General features: G+C 40.4%; 1 protein-coding gene across 5 annotated transcripts in view; it reads right to left on the bottom strand.

The window, feature by feature from the left end:
- LOC111875398 (CCAAT/enhancer-binding protein zeta) overlaps positions 1-17,486 on the bottom strand; it is a 79,469-nt gene that overhangs the window by 52,599 nt on the left and 9,384 nt on the right. For 3 of the 5 annotated variants that reach the window (XM_033755840.1, XM_023871644.2, XM_033755841.1), the window contains one exon: positions 3,302-3,410. The exons of 1 other annotated variant lie outside the window; for it this stretch is intronic. In XM_033755840.1, coding sequence (XP_033611731.1) covers positions 3,302-3,410 — 109 coding nt within the window. The remainder of the gene's footprint in view (positions 1-3,301; positions 3,411-17,486) is intronic. One more of the 5 variants, XM_023871661.2, reaches the window with a different exon arrangement.

Below are 17,486 nucleotides of genomic sequence, written 5' to 3'. Positions count from 1 at the left end.
GCAAGAAGAAGAATCTTTTTACCAGCAAATTGGACTTAAATTTGAGGAAGAAACTAGTGAAATGCTACATTTGGAGCATAGCTCTGTATGGGGCTGAAACATGGACACTTAGGGCAGTAGATCAGAAACATCTGGAAAGTTTTGAAATGTGGTGTTGGAGAAGGATGGAGAAGATCAGTTGGACCGATTATGTGAGAAATGAAGAAGTGTTAATTAGAGTCAGTGAGCAGAGGAATAGCCTACACGAAGAAAACGGAAGGCTAATTGGATTGGTCATGTTTTACGCAGAAACTGCCTTCTAAAAGAAGTTATCGAAGGAAAGATAGAGAGGCTGATAGAAGTGACAAGAAGACGTAAGAAGATGCTGGATGACCTTGGGGAGAGAAGAGGATACTGTCATTTGAAGGAGAAAGCTCTACATCGCATTAAGTGGAGGAATTGTTTTGGAAGAGACTGTGGACCTGTCGTCTTGACAGATTACTGATGATGATGATTATTATTTGTTTTCTTCTACTTTGGTGGGCCTTGTTATGATATTATTATATACTTGCTGTTGGTATGTGCTACTTTGTACTTTGGGTAAGAAGTCATGGTACTAAATAATAAATAACTATTGTTATATTGTTATGTATTGTGATGCAAACAACTAAAAATCAGAATTATGAAGTAGAGAATTGCTGTGGAGCTGTCCATTGCCACATAACAGTTTGTTAAAACACATTCTGTGGCAATGTACAAGGGTCAGTCAAAAAGTTCTTGGAATGGTGGTATAGCACTCTAATGGTAGGACATACGGCAAGGCTTACCTAATCACCTTCAAAGTAGGACCCTTGCGTGAACACACACTTGCTCCATTGATCCTACCATTGTTGGAAGCAGTGGTGGAAGGCTGCTTTGGGAATCTTCCAGAGCTCAACTGTCGCATTTGATTTGATGTCCTCCATGGTTGCGAAACATGTCCCCTTGAAGCCCATTTTCAGACTAGGGAACAGCCAAAAGTCACTCGGAGAGAGATCCAGAGAGTATGGTGGGTGAGTGACTACAGGAATGTTTTTCTCAGGGAGGAACTGCGGCACAACAAGCGATGTGTGGCTCGGTGCTTATCATGATGCAGAAACCGCCGTCCCTTCCACTTGTCGTGCCGCTTCCTCCAAAACACATCGCGCAACCTCTGCAAAACTTGCACGTAGAAATGGCCAGTAACAGTACTAACTTTTTGCTCCAACTCCGCGATGGTCATTCTTCGATCACATTGAATCAGTTGTCGCACTTTTCCAATAATTTTTTCGGTTCTAGATGTCAAAGGTCTCCCACTGCGCTGGTCATTGTCTAACGTCTCCTGCCCATCCTTAAACTGGGAAAACCAGTAGTAAACTGCAGATTTCTTTAGTGCAGTATAACTGTAAATTTACTGCAGGACCAATAGCGTCTCTGAAGCAGATTTTCCCAATTTGCACATGCACTTGATGTTCGCACGCTGTTCGAACTGTGACATTGCGCCGAATGACCAACATTCACGTCTAATTCAAATGAAACAGTAACGACACTGCACAATGAAACCTATCTAGACCTGTTGCGCCTGTGAGCAGACATGCTGAGCTTCCCACCACAACAGCGTGGGCCCTATCTTATCGCTTGTTCTCCATCTGCAGGGGAATTCTGGGAACTTTTTGACTGACCTACATATATGCATACAAGAGAAGAAATACTGTTGGGGACAGTATTAGGAATGCCACATAGGACCTCAGTCAGGGTACCTGTTCTTGAGGACCCCCCGAATATGAAGTATGAGCGCCAATCAGTAAGTAACAGATGGAACCAGATATCTGGAAGGGTTGTGGTTGTAATATTTAGAGCATTCATCATTCAACAAATGATAACATGTCTTAATTTCTATAATCTGTCAGAGTTTGAGCCATTCATGTCAAATGAACTGCCTTAAAACGATGTAAAGTATGGTCAAACCACTGCCCCAAAGTCTTTCTGTATATACTGTATGTCATGTCCCTTGTGAACAACTGTTGAAAAAATAACTATTTTAGGTTCAATGACATCAGACACTGGAGAAGCTCTGTCATGTGTGTCCAGGTACTAGTGGTAATAACTGACTGGTCTCCTCCACCAGCAGACTGATATGAGCTAAAAAATACAACATGCAAATGCTATGTGAAGTCAGGCCCTTGTTGCCTTATTCTGTCTTTTACTGGTTTTGTCAATAGTGAATTGATGTACATCCTGTTGTCCTATCTGTTGACCATCTTCACTTGGACACCTCTTGGGGTCCAAGGGGGAATGGCATCATCAAACATAATCCTTGTCAAATTGTGTGAGTTACAGTCTTCAACACACTTGTTCATTTGGTAGTTGGTCAACCCTGATCGAATATTACTTGTAGTCCACAGAGGGGTGGATTTAAGGCTTGTTCTATCAGGTTATTTCCTCCTTGTGTCATTCCAATTTTCAACCTTGGGGTTGTGTTGCTGTCAAGTTTATATAAGTTCTATCTTGCCTTTGTATAAATGTAATTTTCCAGCATTCCTGTTTGTAGTGAATGTCTTGGTCAGTAATGTCTCCTGAGTGAGGACAGGAGATGAAGCTGCATCTTGTATTGCAACATATTACAGTGTCAGTTATTTTTTGACTAGCCTGCTAGACTTAACTGTAGCTATTTGTTGAAAGCACAAAATTCAAATGTACCATCTCTTATTCTGTCTGCAAACTTTCACATTATGTGACGCAAATTCTCTTCTGTTCTCCGAACAGATATGAGACACTTTCAACCAAACAGACATGAGACACAATCAACCAACACAACACAATGTTGATAAATATGGGAACGAAATGACACATGAACAGCTGCAACAATCTCATGAAATGATATAAAGCTACACCATATCTAACTTCTAAGATCTATACTTGTATAGCTATACACCAAATCTACAACTAATTTTCATTATTTCTAACATAAACACTAGAAACAAGCAAAACTAGCCAGAACAGTTTTAAAGGAACATAAAATAACTGCATACATAAAGAACGGATATTTCAAAAGTTTGTACTCTGGTAAATGGGTATATTCTTAATAACCAAGTATTTATTTGGAGATTTCTAACTTCAGAAATGTAACAGATACAATCTGTTTCCAAAAACGTTACACTCTGTAACATTTAAAAAGCAATTAAATCAGGCAGTGAGGTTATGTGCCAGGAATTTAAATGGTAACTGATAAGAATTAATTTCAAGAGTACAATGAAGCTTGCCTTTTGTGTCTATCATGTGAAGCCAACAATGGTTTACTTACTGCTATTGTAAGATGCAGCTTCTTGTTCCAGAAGATTATGAGCTTCAGATTTTAATCTATCAATCTGATCCTTTGACAGCTGTGGGGATTCTCCCTCCTCATCTTGAAACTCAAATAAAAGGAAAACTGAATGCTTCACTTTGATCTCTTTCATTAATGGTGAAAGACAGCATGCAATACAGTGGAGCTGCATCATACGTACACTTAACTTATTTGAATTCAACCATATGTGCTATATATTTGTGTGTGTGTATAAATCCTGCAGGGTATTCCAATTCCTAATACCGCCAAACAGAATTTTTGGGGGGAAGAGGAAGACTAATCATTGGAATGTCCAGGATGAATGGTGAGTGTTCAGGTTTACTGATTTCCTTTTTTTGGTCTTCCATTCTCTGTTGCTCCAATTTTACGTAAATATAAATAAAATTACAGCACACTTTACTTGTATATGTACTCTTTATTTTTTTATTCTACAGAGTGTACACATACATATTATAGGGTATATACAAAAGCATTACTTTATGGGAGATTTAAGGGATTTTCAAGAGTAATCCTGACTATATGCAATTTTGAGTTTTAGAATGTCTTAGAACCATGTTAGGTGGGACCCTGTCACCATGGCACGGGGCATCCTCAGGTTGCAGATGGAGGAGACGCCCTCCAGTTTTGGAGGGAACCTGCGAATATATTGAATAAGCAGTCGCGAACAGCTGACAAGGGGTGGCCCTCCGGCTTGGGGGTTGGGTGTGGGGCTAACAACTCCTCACCATAAAAAATCATTATGTTATGAAAATGAACACAAAGCCTTGGACCTGGATGGATTCTTTAGATAAACGACCTAAGCTAATGAAAATGGATATGAGATTTGGCACTTGGAATGTACGAAGTTTGTATAGGGCAGGTTCGCTCAGGGCAGTGGCAGAAGAAATCTTAAAATATAACTTAGATTTAGTGGGAGTACAGGAGGTCAGGTGGGATGGAGGTGGCATCGCACCAGCAGGAGACTATACAATTATCTAGAGAAAGGGGAAAGAAAATCATGAATTATGTACAGGTTTTTTTGTACATAAGAGAATCGTATCAGCAGTTAAGAGGGTAGAGTTCGTTAGTGATAGGATATAATATATAATACTAAAAGGTCGCTGGTGTGATATCATTGTTATGAATGTTCACGCCCCAACAGAAGATAAGACTGATGACATAAAGGATAAATTCTTTGAATAACTAGAACATGTATTTGATAAATTCCTGAAGTACCCTATAAAAATTTTGTTAGGAGATTTCAATGTCAAAGTTGGGAGGGAAGACTTTTCAAACCAACAATTGGGAATGAGAGTTTGCATGAAATTAGTAATGATAATGGAGTTAGAGTAGTAAACTTTGCCACATCAAAAAATCTTACTGTCAAAAGTACAATGTTCCCACATCGTAACATCCATAAATTTACTTGGACATCTCCTGATGGGAAGATACACAATCAAATAGACCATATTTTGATAGATAGGAGATGGCACTCAAGTATGCTTGATGTCCGATCATTCAGGGCAGCAGATTGTGATACTGACCACTACCTGGTGGTGGCAAAGGTTAAGGAAAGACTGGCAGTGAGCAAACAAACAACACACAGAGTTCATATGGAGAATTTCAATCTCAAGAAATTAAATGAGGTAGAGGGTAAAGAGCAGTATTGCGTTGAAATCTCAAATAGGTTCACAGCTTTGGAAAACTTTGAAACTGAGGTAGAGGTTAATAAAGCTTGGGAAACTATTAGAGAGAATATAAAAATGTCTGCCAATGAGAGTCTAGGTTATTGTGAACTGAAGAAGCATAAGCCATGGTTCGATGAAGGATGTTCAACATTATTAGGTCAAAGAAAGCAGGCCAAATTGCAGTGGTTACAGGATCCAAGTGAGTTAAATGGGGATAATTTGAACAATATAAGACGTGAAACTAGCAGGCATTTCAGGAACAAAAAGAGGGAATATCTGAAAGACAAAATTGATGAGCTTGCAATGAACAGTAAGAACAAGAACATTAGAGATCTGTATAAAGGAATACATTACTTTAAGAGGGGTTACCAGCCTAGCATTAACTCCATGAAGGATCAGAATGGTGATCTGCTTGCAGATTCCCACATTTCAAATAGGTGGAGGAACTACTTCTCTCAGTTATTGAATCTACATAGAGTCAGTGCTGTTAGGCAGTCAGAAATCCATACAGCTGAGCCGTTAATACCTGATCCTAGCCCTTTTGAGGTTGAAAGTGCTATTGCAAAATTGAAACGGTATAAATCGCCAGGTAGTGATCAAATTCCGGCAGAACTTATTCAAGCAGGAGGAGAAATATTACGTTCTAAGATCCACAATCTAATTACTTTTATTTGGCATATGGAAAAATTGCCTGATCAGTGGAAGGAGTCTATTATTGTACCAGTTCACAAGAAGGGTGATAAAACTAACTGTAGAAATTATCGGGGGATATCACTGCTATAAACTTCATACAAAATTTTGTCCAATATTTTTCTTTCAAGGTTAAGTCCATATATAGATTAAGTTATTGGGGATCATCAGTGTGGGTTTCGACATAAGAGATCAAATAAAGATAAGATCTTTTGCATTTGTCAGATATTGGAGAAAAAATGGGAGTATGATGAGACAGTACATCAACTATTCATAGACCTCAAGAAAGCCTATGATTCAGTTAGGAGGGAAGTAATGTACAATATTCTAATAGAGTTCGGGATACCCATGAAACTAGTTAGGTTGATTAAAATGTGTTTAAACGAAACGTGTAGTAAAGTCCATGTAGGTAAACATTTGTCTGATAAATTTCCTATCCAGAATGGTCTAAAACAAGGAGATGCTTTATCGCCACTCGTTTTCAAGTTTGCTTTAGAATATGCCATCAGGAAGGTCCAGGGAAACCAGGTGGGACTGAAATTAAATGGGACACATTAGCTGTTGGTCTATGCCGATGATGTGAATCTACTGGATGATAATGTAGATACCATAATGAAGCGTGGGATCCTTCAGGGTCCGTATAGGTTCTCATGATCACAGGATAAGATGAGCAGAGGATGACAAAGAGATAAGCAAGGCGGAAATACCCAAAAACAAATAACCAAATCAACTAACAACAAAGAATAAATATAATATATAAATAAAGAAGGAATACAAAACATGATGCAAAATAATTGCAGAGTTCGCTTTTCTGAATTTGAATGCCATGTAGAGAAATAAATGTGGACAGTCGAGGATGGCCTCGACCTGTGATCCGAAATGGAAACAACCTACCCCTTCGACGGTTGGGAAGTCAAGCGCCCTTAGCTCCACTCCATAGGCCGCTAAGCCGGCTCGGCAAAGAAGGAGAGAGGGGGAAAGACAGTAGAGGGGAGAAGTGCGCACACACACCACGGACATGAGCCGATGTCACAATAAAGAAAAACACACAAACTTTAATTGACGCAAGGAAAGAGGTCAGTCTAGAAGTAAACACAGAGAAAACTAAGTATATGTTACTGTCTCGTCACCAAAATGCAGGACAAAATCATGACATAAAGAAAGGAAACATATGTTTTGAGAATGTGGCACAGTTCAGATATTTGGGAACAACGTTAACAGATAACCTGATTCAGGAGGAAATTAAGAGGTGACTGAATTTGGGTAATCCTTGCTATCATTCAGTCCAGAACCTTTTGTCTTCTAGTCTGTTGTCCAAAAACATAAAAATTAGAATATATAAAACTATAATCTTGCCTGTTGTTCTGTATGGGTGTGAAACTTGGTCTCTGACATTGAGGGAGGAACATAGAATGAGGGTGTTTGAGAATAGGGTGTTGAGGAGAATATTTGGACCGAAGAGAGATGAAGTGACAGGAGGTTGGAGAAAACTGCATTATGAGAAGCTTCATAACTTGTACTCTTCTCCAAGTATAATTAGAATGATCAAGTCAAGAAGGATGAGGTGGGCAGGTCATGTAGCACGAATGGGGTGTGTGAGGAATGCGTATAGGATACTGGTGGGAAAGCCAGAAGGAAAGAGACCACAGAGAAAACCAAGGTGTAGGTGGGTGGACAATATTAGAATGGATCTTAGAGAGACAGGATGGGATGCTATCGATTGGACAGCTCTGGCTCAGGATCTCAGGATAGGGACCAGTGGAGGCCTCTTGTGAACACGGTAATGGGCCTTCAGGTTCCATAAAATGCTGGGAAATTCTTGAGTAGCTGAAGAATTGGCAGCTCTTCCAGAAGGGCTCAGCTCCATGAGTAAGTAAGTAAGTAAGTAAGAATGTCTTAGAATGTAATCCCACATACAATGCAATTCCACCGTATACCAGAACGAAATTCCTTGCAGTGATAAAAGTACACATGAAAATTTTTGTTTTGTGTGGATTTTATTTTGTTTCTCTATCTCTCTCTCTTTAAGGTCTGAATGCCACCAGTGTTGGACAGGACAGGGCTGGTGTCATCCCCCTGTGAACACAAGTTAACAGCCTTCTGGTTCCCCAGAAGGTGGAGAATTTCTCAACTAGATGAGCAACATTTAAATTCTTATTTAAAGAAACTTGGAAATAAAAAAAAAATGAAATCCAGATGAATGCAGCCCACATCATCACACCTTATTTCCTATTTTAATATTTTTTTCTTATCTATGCAAGGTCTTCCATGTTGTGTCTTCCACCATAAACTCTGTATGTATTTCTCATCACGACTATTCATGTTTCATGCCCTGCCCATTAAATCCTCCATTTTATTATACTAATATCTGGTGATTGGTATAAATACTGATTCTCATTATGCAATTTCTACCAGTCTCCTTTTACTTCCTCCTTTTTATGTAGAAATACTCCCTTCAGGAAAAGTCTCAAATACCCTTAATCTGTGTTCTTCCATACATGTGAGAGGCAAGTTTTACATCCAAACAAAACAAGAAAAATTATGTCTGTGAATTTCAACCTTTATACTCGTATTTTCAAATACAGACAGGAACATTGAAAAGTAAATGGTAGCAAAGATCCCCTGAATTTAATCTGATCTTAATTTCTTTGCAAACGTTACTGCAACCTGTTATTGACACTTGAAGAATTTATTAATTAACTTTACATTATGACTCTATCCTGCATGCTGATGATATACCATATTATTTTGAATATAAGACACACCCAATTTTTAAATGTGGGGTTTAGAGAAAAATTAGAAACATGTATTTATTTCAATGAATTATTTTTAACACATCAATCAAAACAACAAAATATTAAGAACATATTCAAAGTGAAAAGTAATAAAAAATATACCGAAATAAAATGGAAATTTAAAATCTTCACTACAGACACATTCCTTTCTACCTTTTTTATACAGGGCATCCCAGGTGTTTGGTGCCATTTCAGGAGCATACTGAGGGTTCCCTATAGAACAACTCTGAATAGGGACCCATGTCCGCAAATGTAAAATAGCAGTGCTAGGGCGGCATTTAATATCATTTTGTTTAAACTTGGCGCCTCAATGTCGAAGAGCATGCACAGGCATATTACGCCCTCCGAACTCTTAAGACTCACCTGCTGGAGTAGATGTTGGAATTATCCACAGGCATGACATAGATCAGGCTTTTCACATGGCCCCAGACGAAATAGTCCAGAGGTGTCAAGTCTGGGGATTGGAGTGCCCAAGGCACTGGGCCTCCTCTTCCTATCCAACGACCATGAAAAGCAGCATTCAGGTAGTCTCATGATACAATGCTGAAGTGTGCTGGCGCTCCGTCATGCTGTATCTACATTTGCCTCTGCACAATGAGTGGCACGTCTTCTAGCAAAGTCGGAAGGATACCTTCCAGGAACACCTTGTAAATGGGTCCACTGAATAGCGGTGGTAAGAGGAGAGGCCCAATCAAGTGATCGCCAATGATGCCCGCTCAGACAGTGACAGAAAACTGCGCCTGATGGTAACCAACTACAGTAACGTTGGGGTTTTCGTCAGCCCAAATGTGACTGTTTTGGCAGATGAACCAGCCATCCCATGTAAACTGCGCTTTGTCTGTGAATAACACGTGATTCCGAAAGTTGGGCTGATGTAATCACTGGTTACTATCCACTGACTAAATTGAACTTGTGGTACGAAGTCAGTTGGACCTACGTTGTGTACTCGTGTTGGATAATACAGATAAAGGCATTGGTAGTGCAGGATACTCCAAACACTTGATTTTGATGTCCCTACAATCTTGACAATGGCACAAATGCTGGTGGATGGCTGTTCCTCTATGCAATGCAGTTCGTCATTGAGGCGCTAAGTTTAAACGAAATGATTTTAAATGCCACTCTAGCACTGATATTTTACGTTTGCGGACATGGGTTCCTATTTCAAAGTTATTCTATAGGGAACCTTCAGTACGCTTCTGAAGTATGGCACCAAACTCCTGGGACAACCTGTATAATCATAAAGTTCGTCCAAAGATTCTTAAGTTGCATTTCCATTTTCTGAAGATGATGCGCCCTCACCACTTTGTTCACTGTCATCTTGTGTTCCATCTTATGCATTAGACAAACAGCACTTTAAAAACGATTTTGAAATAAGGTTTGTTAACTGACACATCAAGTGATTGTAATTGATGTGTCATGCCACTAGAAATTACCACTAGATCAGTGTTTTTGTTCCTTAAACTATTTCTGAGTCTATCAGAGAGATGACCACAAATTGCATCCACTGCAATTATAACTGCTTTTATAACGCACCAGGCAGACATTATACACACCCAAGCCAGTCTTCATTAATTCTAATGTCATCCACGTGTCTTTTGGGCCTGAACTATCACATCTTCACAAAAACTTTCATTTGGTACTGCCTTTCTATTTCATGGGGGCATGCGGTAGCATAGTTGGTTGAGGCACTATGCTACAAGCCAGAAGGTCGCAGATTCGAGACCCAGTCAGGTGGATTTTTTCAATTTACTTAATCCTTCCAGCCACATTATGACCCTTGGGTCGACTCAGCCTCTAACAGAAATGAGTACCAGGAATATTCCTGGAGGGTAAGGGGTGGCTAGTGCATAAGGCTGACAACCTCACTGCCATCTGTTAGCCAACTGTCTAGACAGAATGTTGGAGCCTCAACGTCTCACAACCGTGTGGACCTTCATGGCCTGTTACAGGGATAGAAGAGCACGACAGTAACTTGTAACTCTGTGTAGCCTGTGGTTTTCACTGCCACTTGTTTTACCCATTTGAAATTTATGGCATAAATGTGAGGCATGTAAAAAACTGCAGTTTTGTTTGCATTGTACATAACAAAATGATGAAATTCCATCAGTTTAGTTTCAAATTCCAAAGGATATTTTTGGCTAATTTTCACACTTTGTCACAATGGCTTTCTCTCTTCATAAACTTTACACACCATCCATGACTAGCCTTAAAAGCTATATTAATGTTTCTAGTAAATTCTTTTACTTTTGCTTCCTTAGTTACACATAATTCTTTATTTCGTAAATCTTTGAAATACTCTAAAATAGAAGCATCATCTCAGGATTATTCGCTTTCCTTGGTCCGGATAAAGTCTTTCTATTTGTCAGACATGAAAACAGTCATCTTCTTCTTCTTTATAAGCCTCAACAGCTTCATTTCTTGAATGCTTTGGCCTGCTCAACAATTTCCTTCCAACTACTTCTGTCCTGTGTGTGAGTTGTCCAGTTATAAATTCCTAAATTATTTAGATCTTCCCTTATGTCATCTTTCCATCTGATCTTAGGTTGGCCTCTCTTTCTTATAGTGTGTGGCTGCCAGTCACATATTCTTTTAACTGTTCGTCCAGCCTCCATCCTTGAGATGTTCGTCAATGACATATGAGAGGCAGTCAAATGAAAACAGGTCAGAAGCCAAAACATATTAAAGAACATTTCTTACCTCAAAAGTAATCTCCCAAACTGTTAATACATTTATCCCACTCCCATCCTTGAAAAAGCTTGTGGGCTGTTTACGGAACCACATCTTCATCCGATGCAAACCGATGTCCATGAATGTCTCTCTTGAGGTCTCCAAAAATGAGAAAATCACATGGGGTGAGATCTTGGCTGTAGGGGGGATGTTGAAGCACTTCCCAACCAAATCTGTGTAGCATATTCCTCACAGAGTTGGCAGTGTGGGGGCACCCATTATCATGAAGAAGCATAATGTCGTTCAATAGCATTCCAGTGCGTTTTGACTTTAAGGCACATCTCAGTTTCTGAAAAGTGTCTTCATCGCACTGAGCACTGATTGTGGCCCCATGCTCGAGAAACTCAATAAGCACAGGGCCTTTGCAGTCAAAGAACGTCATTATCACTTTACCGGAACTTGTTTGTGCGGCTTTGGTTTTCTTTGGTGGGGGAGAATTCACGTGTTTCCACTGTTGGCTCTGCCATTTGCTCTCATGTTCAAAATGGTGGCACCAAGTTTCGTCCCCAGTGGCAATACGGGACAGAAAAGCATACACAGTGTGTCCAGGTTCTGCTAGGACCATGCTCATAAAAATACAAGACGTGAATAATTTTCAAAATTTCATTCTTTCTCCTTCTGAATCAATTGGTAGCTGGAATTGAATGAAAAGCTTTCGAAAACAGTCACTGTACTCCTTTTGTGGAATCACATTTAAAACTGCGGTACATTCCCTTTGGATGTCCTGGATGGTGTCGTGACAGTCTCCTTTCATCGCCAACTTAACTTTTGGGAACAACCAGAAATCTGCTGGAGCCAAATCTGGTGAATACGGAGGATGATCAAGGACTGTGATCCCTTTCCTGGCCAAAAAATCGCACACGGTCTTCGATTTGTGGGGTGGGGCATTGTCATGGAGGAGCAACCAGGAATGTTGCTCTCGATATTCAGGTCAAATTCAAAGAATTCTTGCCCACAAACGATTGAGGACTATAAGATAATAGTCAGAATTCACCGTTTGACATTCTGGCAGAAGTTCCTTTGGAATCAAAGAAAACAGTTAGCAGTGTTTGTACGCGACTCTTTTGCATGGGCACTTTCTTTGGTTTTGGCTTCTTTGGGCTCAACCACGCTGCACTCTGCCACTTTGTGAGAGGCTCATATTGAAAACACCATGTCTCATCACCAGTAACAATCGATTTTGTAAATTTTTTATCACTTTGGGCCGACCGTAACATGTCTGTGCAGTGTTCCATGCTGGCCTGGCATGTTTTTTATCGCCTGACGTGTGTGGTACAAACTGCGCGCAGACCTTCCGTTTTCCCAAATCCTCGGTCAGAATTTGATGCACAGTACCTTTGGTATTCCCAAAAGCTCCTTGATGAGTCTTGCAGAAACAGACCTGTCTGATACAAGGATTTCGGTCACTTTTTTTCACATTTTCTTCAGTGCGACTTGTTCTCGGCTTTGATGCACATGGAGCATCTTCAATGTCCTCCCTGCCATCACAAAATACAGCATACCATCGAAAATTGTTTGAGCGACTCAAACAAACACTACTGTACACACTTTTCATCATTTCTTACGCTTCTCCAGCTGTCTGCCTAACTTCAAACAAAAGTTGATGTTGGCTCTCTGTTCAACCGCCATTTTCCAATGAGCGTCGGAACAGTACTGTTACATTCAAGGTCAGAACACATAATGCAGCGATGCTTGCACTTTAAAATTATAGACAGCCACAGCTGAAACTTCAAGACTCTTAACGCCACAAATCGCCCACAGATGGCATTGCAGGGCAACATTTAAAAAAATGAGTCCTAACGGATCCTGGACACACCATCTACTCTTCTTCCTCATGGTATCGTTGCAAGTGACGCGGTGATGCAGCCATTCTCTGAGTCTTCTGTTCCTCCATGAGTTGATGTGGTACCCACTTAGTGCAGATTTTGCGGTACAGCAGGTGTTTTGTCACAATGGCATATACGGAACTGTGACTTACTCCCATAAAAAGACTAATTTCTTCCATAGTGATCTGTCAGTTTGCTTGGATATGACCATCAAATGCAGCAATAACATCAGGAGTGATGACACGATGAGCCTGTCCTGGGCAAGCATCATCTTGCAGTGACACACGTCCCTCTTGGAATCTCTTATGCTACACCAGCACACGCGAACGTGATAAGCTGTGTTCGCCGTAAACAACAGACATGCAACGATGAATTTCTTGTCCTCCTACTCCTTTAGCAGTCAAAAAGTGCACTACACTTTGCTGTTCTTCTTTACCCCCCCCCCATTACTGATGTTGGACGACCACATGTAGCGCTGACCTTACTTCCAGCACAATAAACAAACGACTAGTGTGCAAGGTACTGTACTTTTCAGAGTCCCTACCAGATGTTCATACCATAATAAAGTTCCAGTGTTACCAACTTGCACGCCACGTGAGTTATGCGTGGTGACCCCTTTTCATTTGACTGCCCCTAATACATATGCCTAACTTACTGTATACTAATAGACTTGAAAGGGTTCTGAGGATGGTATATGCTGTACAGAACTACTGTATGAGGCTTATTTTGGACTCCATCCTCTGGTATATAGAAAAACCCACAACGTTTCAAAGACTGAAACTGTCTCCATCCTCATGTGGATGGAGCAGGATAAACCTACTCAGTTTGGCCCATTAGAAAGACCTAGTCTCAATTACTGAACAAGCAGCAGTCAGTAGAGAAGAGCCTATAAATACCCGACAACAGGTTCCATCAGTGGGAGGTAAGAATAAAATCACAATAAAAGACAAGATATAACTTTTGTGCCAAGCTTGCACATGTCAAAAATGTGATAGAGCAGTGGTATGGATTAATTTCCAGGAATTAAGTTAAATACGAGGGTAAAAAATATAGAGGATATATGGCTAATTATGCAGATAAAGAATCATGCCACCAGGGCGACTTCCATGGAATATGACTAAACCCTGGAGCAAAACTAGCAGATGTAGTGGTAGACATTAACGTTCATAAAAACTTCCATTTTGACTTGTTGACCTATTCCTCCAAACTGGGTTGGCTGATCGGATTGGTTGAACATGCCATGTGAGCTGATTCCTTATATGTTCTGTACCTGCTGTTACTTTCAATCTCCAAGATGCTACCTTCGTCAGAGCTCACCCTATGACCTTCTTCATATGCATGCCGAGCCAACTTGGAGGCAGACCGCTGGCCATGTAAATCCGCGAACACAGGCACAATATCAAGCAGGGTATATGTAAATACTGACAATGGACTTACTTATGATTGATAAATGATAGACCCAGCTTCTAGTCAGAGAGGGCACCCCAAATGGACAGGACAGTAACTTTCATATAAGAAGAAACATCTGGTCATGAGCCCCAGCTGTGACTCGACACCAAGACAGACAGACTGACCAACCATCAGTCGCAATGTGACTTTGACTTTGACTTGTTGTTGGGTATTTATAGGCTGTTCTCTACTGACTGGGGCTTGTCCAGTGATTGAGACTAGCCCCAATCGAGTAGGTTTATCCTGCCTCATCCACCTGAGGACAGAAACAGATCCAGTCTCTGACATGTTGTGGTTTTTCTTTGTTGTCTTCTATATACCAGACACTGGATTGAGTCCAAAATAAGCCTAACAGTTACTGCATACTTCTATCAGCTGCAGAATTACCTGTCTTTTCAGCGCACTGAATAACTTTTCTTTTGAATGTGGCATCATACGTAAAACACTTTTTCATGGATAAAAACTGATAGAAAACTTAACATACCTAAACGATAAGAATGTCAGGCCATGGCTAAACTGAAAGTTGGGAGTTACTCATAATTATAGGTGGGGGCGATGATATGGCTTGATGACTCACTCTGAATGTGTTTACATTAAGTTTTTTCCAGGCTACCCCATGAACAGTTTGCAAAACTGGAGAATAATTCCTCAAATTTAAGATGCACCTCAATTTTTAAATGGGAGAAAAGGAGAGAAATATATTCAAAGTAATATGGTGTTGTGAAGATAAACTTAGTTTTCGTTTTACTTGTAGAACAATCCCCTTACTAGCATCTAATAAACATTTGTGTTTTCCTTTACAGTGTCTATATCCTTGTTGAATAAATTATCAGTATAGACCACAAGTGTCCCATTCATCCTGGTTTTCTTGGATATTCCTGATGGTGTATTTTAAAGCAACAATTAAGAGCCATGAAAATAACGAATTTCCTTGTTTCATGCCATTCTGAATAGCCAATGCAGCAGACAAATATTTACATTTAATACTAGTAACTAATAAATACAGATAAATGATAAAAGTTTTGATTATAGCACAAATCCCTTACCATATTTCAAGAAAAGTGTAATAATACACACTGTGTGACTGAAAGAAAGAACTACTTAATCTATCACTACACATAACAAGTCTTGCATTCCTGGCTGTGTATTTTGTGAAATGTGAGCCATGCATTGGCACTGGCTCCGGTATGATGTCATGGGCTTCCAGCCCCTTGATTGAGGTTTTTAAACTTATCCCCCAGCCCCTCCCCATGCAGGACTGGGTCATGTGGTGTTGCCCTCTCCCCTCCCTTCTACCCCTGGGAGCCTTGCTTGGAAATTAATGCGAGTTCAGAAGGACAGTACTGGTCATGGATCCATAGGGTGCTTGCGGCGCTGAGCCAGCTAGCAAGTGATTGTCAAATTTCCGTCTGGCAGGGAGTCTAAATTTGGTTTCGATGTGTGGGAGCTGGTTCATGGCCAGCGAGATCGCCCACGGTCGCCTGTTGTCGGAGTTGTGCACGGCGGCGACTTGCACCAGTTTGGGTTAAACTTGTGTTGTATATATATTGTGTATTTGCTTTTGACTCAGCCTGTGGCCAGGCGACTCACACCAGTTGGGTTTAAACTTGTGTCTGTAATATATATTGTGTATTTGCTTTGATTCAGCCTGGCCAGGCTAGAAACGCAGTAGTTGGGTTTATTAACCTTTATTGGACGAATATCTTCATATGATGTTAAAAGTAAGGGCAGCTGGCCGAACGACATCATATGACGTCGCGGATTCCACGCGTGTAAGGTTTCTTTTAAATTAAATTAAAAATATAAATTGTTGTTCTATTTACATGATTTTTGGTCACCACCTTTATAAGGAGACAGCCTTCCTTCCTGCATGATCTAATGTAATCTAGAGACGTCATATGACGTTAAAAGTAAGGCCAAATGGCAGAATGTCATCATATGATGTCGCGCATTCCACGCGTGTAAAGATTTTTTTAAAATTAAATTTAAAATATAAATTGTTGTTCTATTTATATGATTTTTGGTCACAACCTTTATAAGGTGACAGCCTTCCCTCCTGTGTGATCTAATGTAATCTACCGACGTCATATGGCCGAACGACCTCATATGATTTTGAAATTGTCTTCGTCGAAAATCGTCAGGCAAGCCCTTCCGATTAGGTCTGACCGTGCCACAGCACGTTATGTCCTTTGTCATCAGGTCGTCGAACAAGTCTGGTGACAAAAAGAAATTGTCCATGTACAGTTTGTGACCTACGCCCACAATATGCCTGCATAGGTCCCTAACTGTAGCATGTGTTGCTGTCACGTCTTGGCTGGCACGTTTCCTGTCTTTTCCTAGTAGTCATAGGTATACCCAGCGGCATCACAAATTTGGAAGATTTTGATTCTGAAACGTTTGTGCTTCTTACGAATGTACTGTTTAAAAACCACCCTTCCCTTGAATTTAACTATTATTTCGTCTATGGCAAAATGTTCGGAAGGGTTATAATATTTTTGATATGCGTCATTGAGAGTGTCTAAGATGGTCCGAATTTTCCATAGTCGGTCATAACTGTCGGCATTCCTGTCAGTTTCTGTACTGTTGTCTGCAAAATGTACAAAACGAAGAATGTGAAGAAAACGGTCGCGTTTCATTGTGTTAGAGTAGAAAGGCGTGGCAAATTGTTTAGCNCTCTCCAGCCACACTGGTCTGGCGGTCCCCAAGTTGCCGACGAAGGTGATGACCCTTCGTCCGCGGAATCAGAACTCCAACTTTCCTCGCCACTCTCAGAATCGGTTGAATAGCAGTCCAAATCTGTGTCATTTAACAGCTGTTTCTCAATTTCAGCATCTTCCATACGACGTCGTCGTCGTCGTCGTGTGGCCATGGTGAATTATACGGCTCTCTAGCAGTGAATGGTTTACTGCCAGCACAGTGCTTAGACCACGACCAGAAGCCATAAATCGCACCCACACATACAAAAATCTCATTCACGTCTTGGCTGAAC

The sequence above is a fragment of the Cryptotermes secundus genome, unplaced genomic scaffold (genome assembly GCF_002891405.2).
Source record: "Cryptotermes secundus unplaced genomic scaffold, Csec_1.0 scaffold589, whole genome shotgun sequence".
Lineage (NCBI taxonomy): Eukaryota > Metazoa > Arthropoda > Insecta > Blattodea > Kalotermitidae > Cryptotermes > Cryptotermes secundus.
This window is presented reverse-complemented; position numbering and strand designations above follow the sequence as displayed.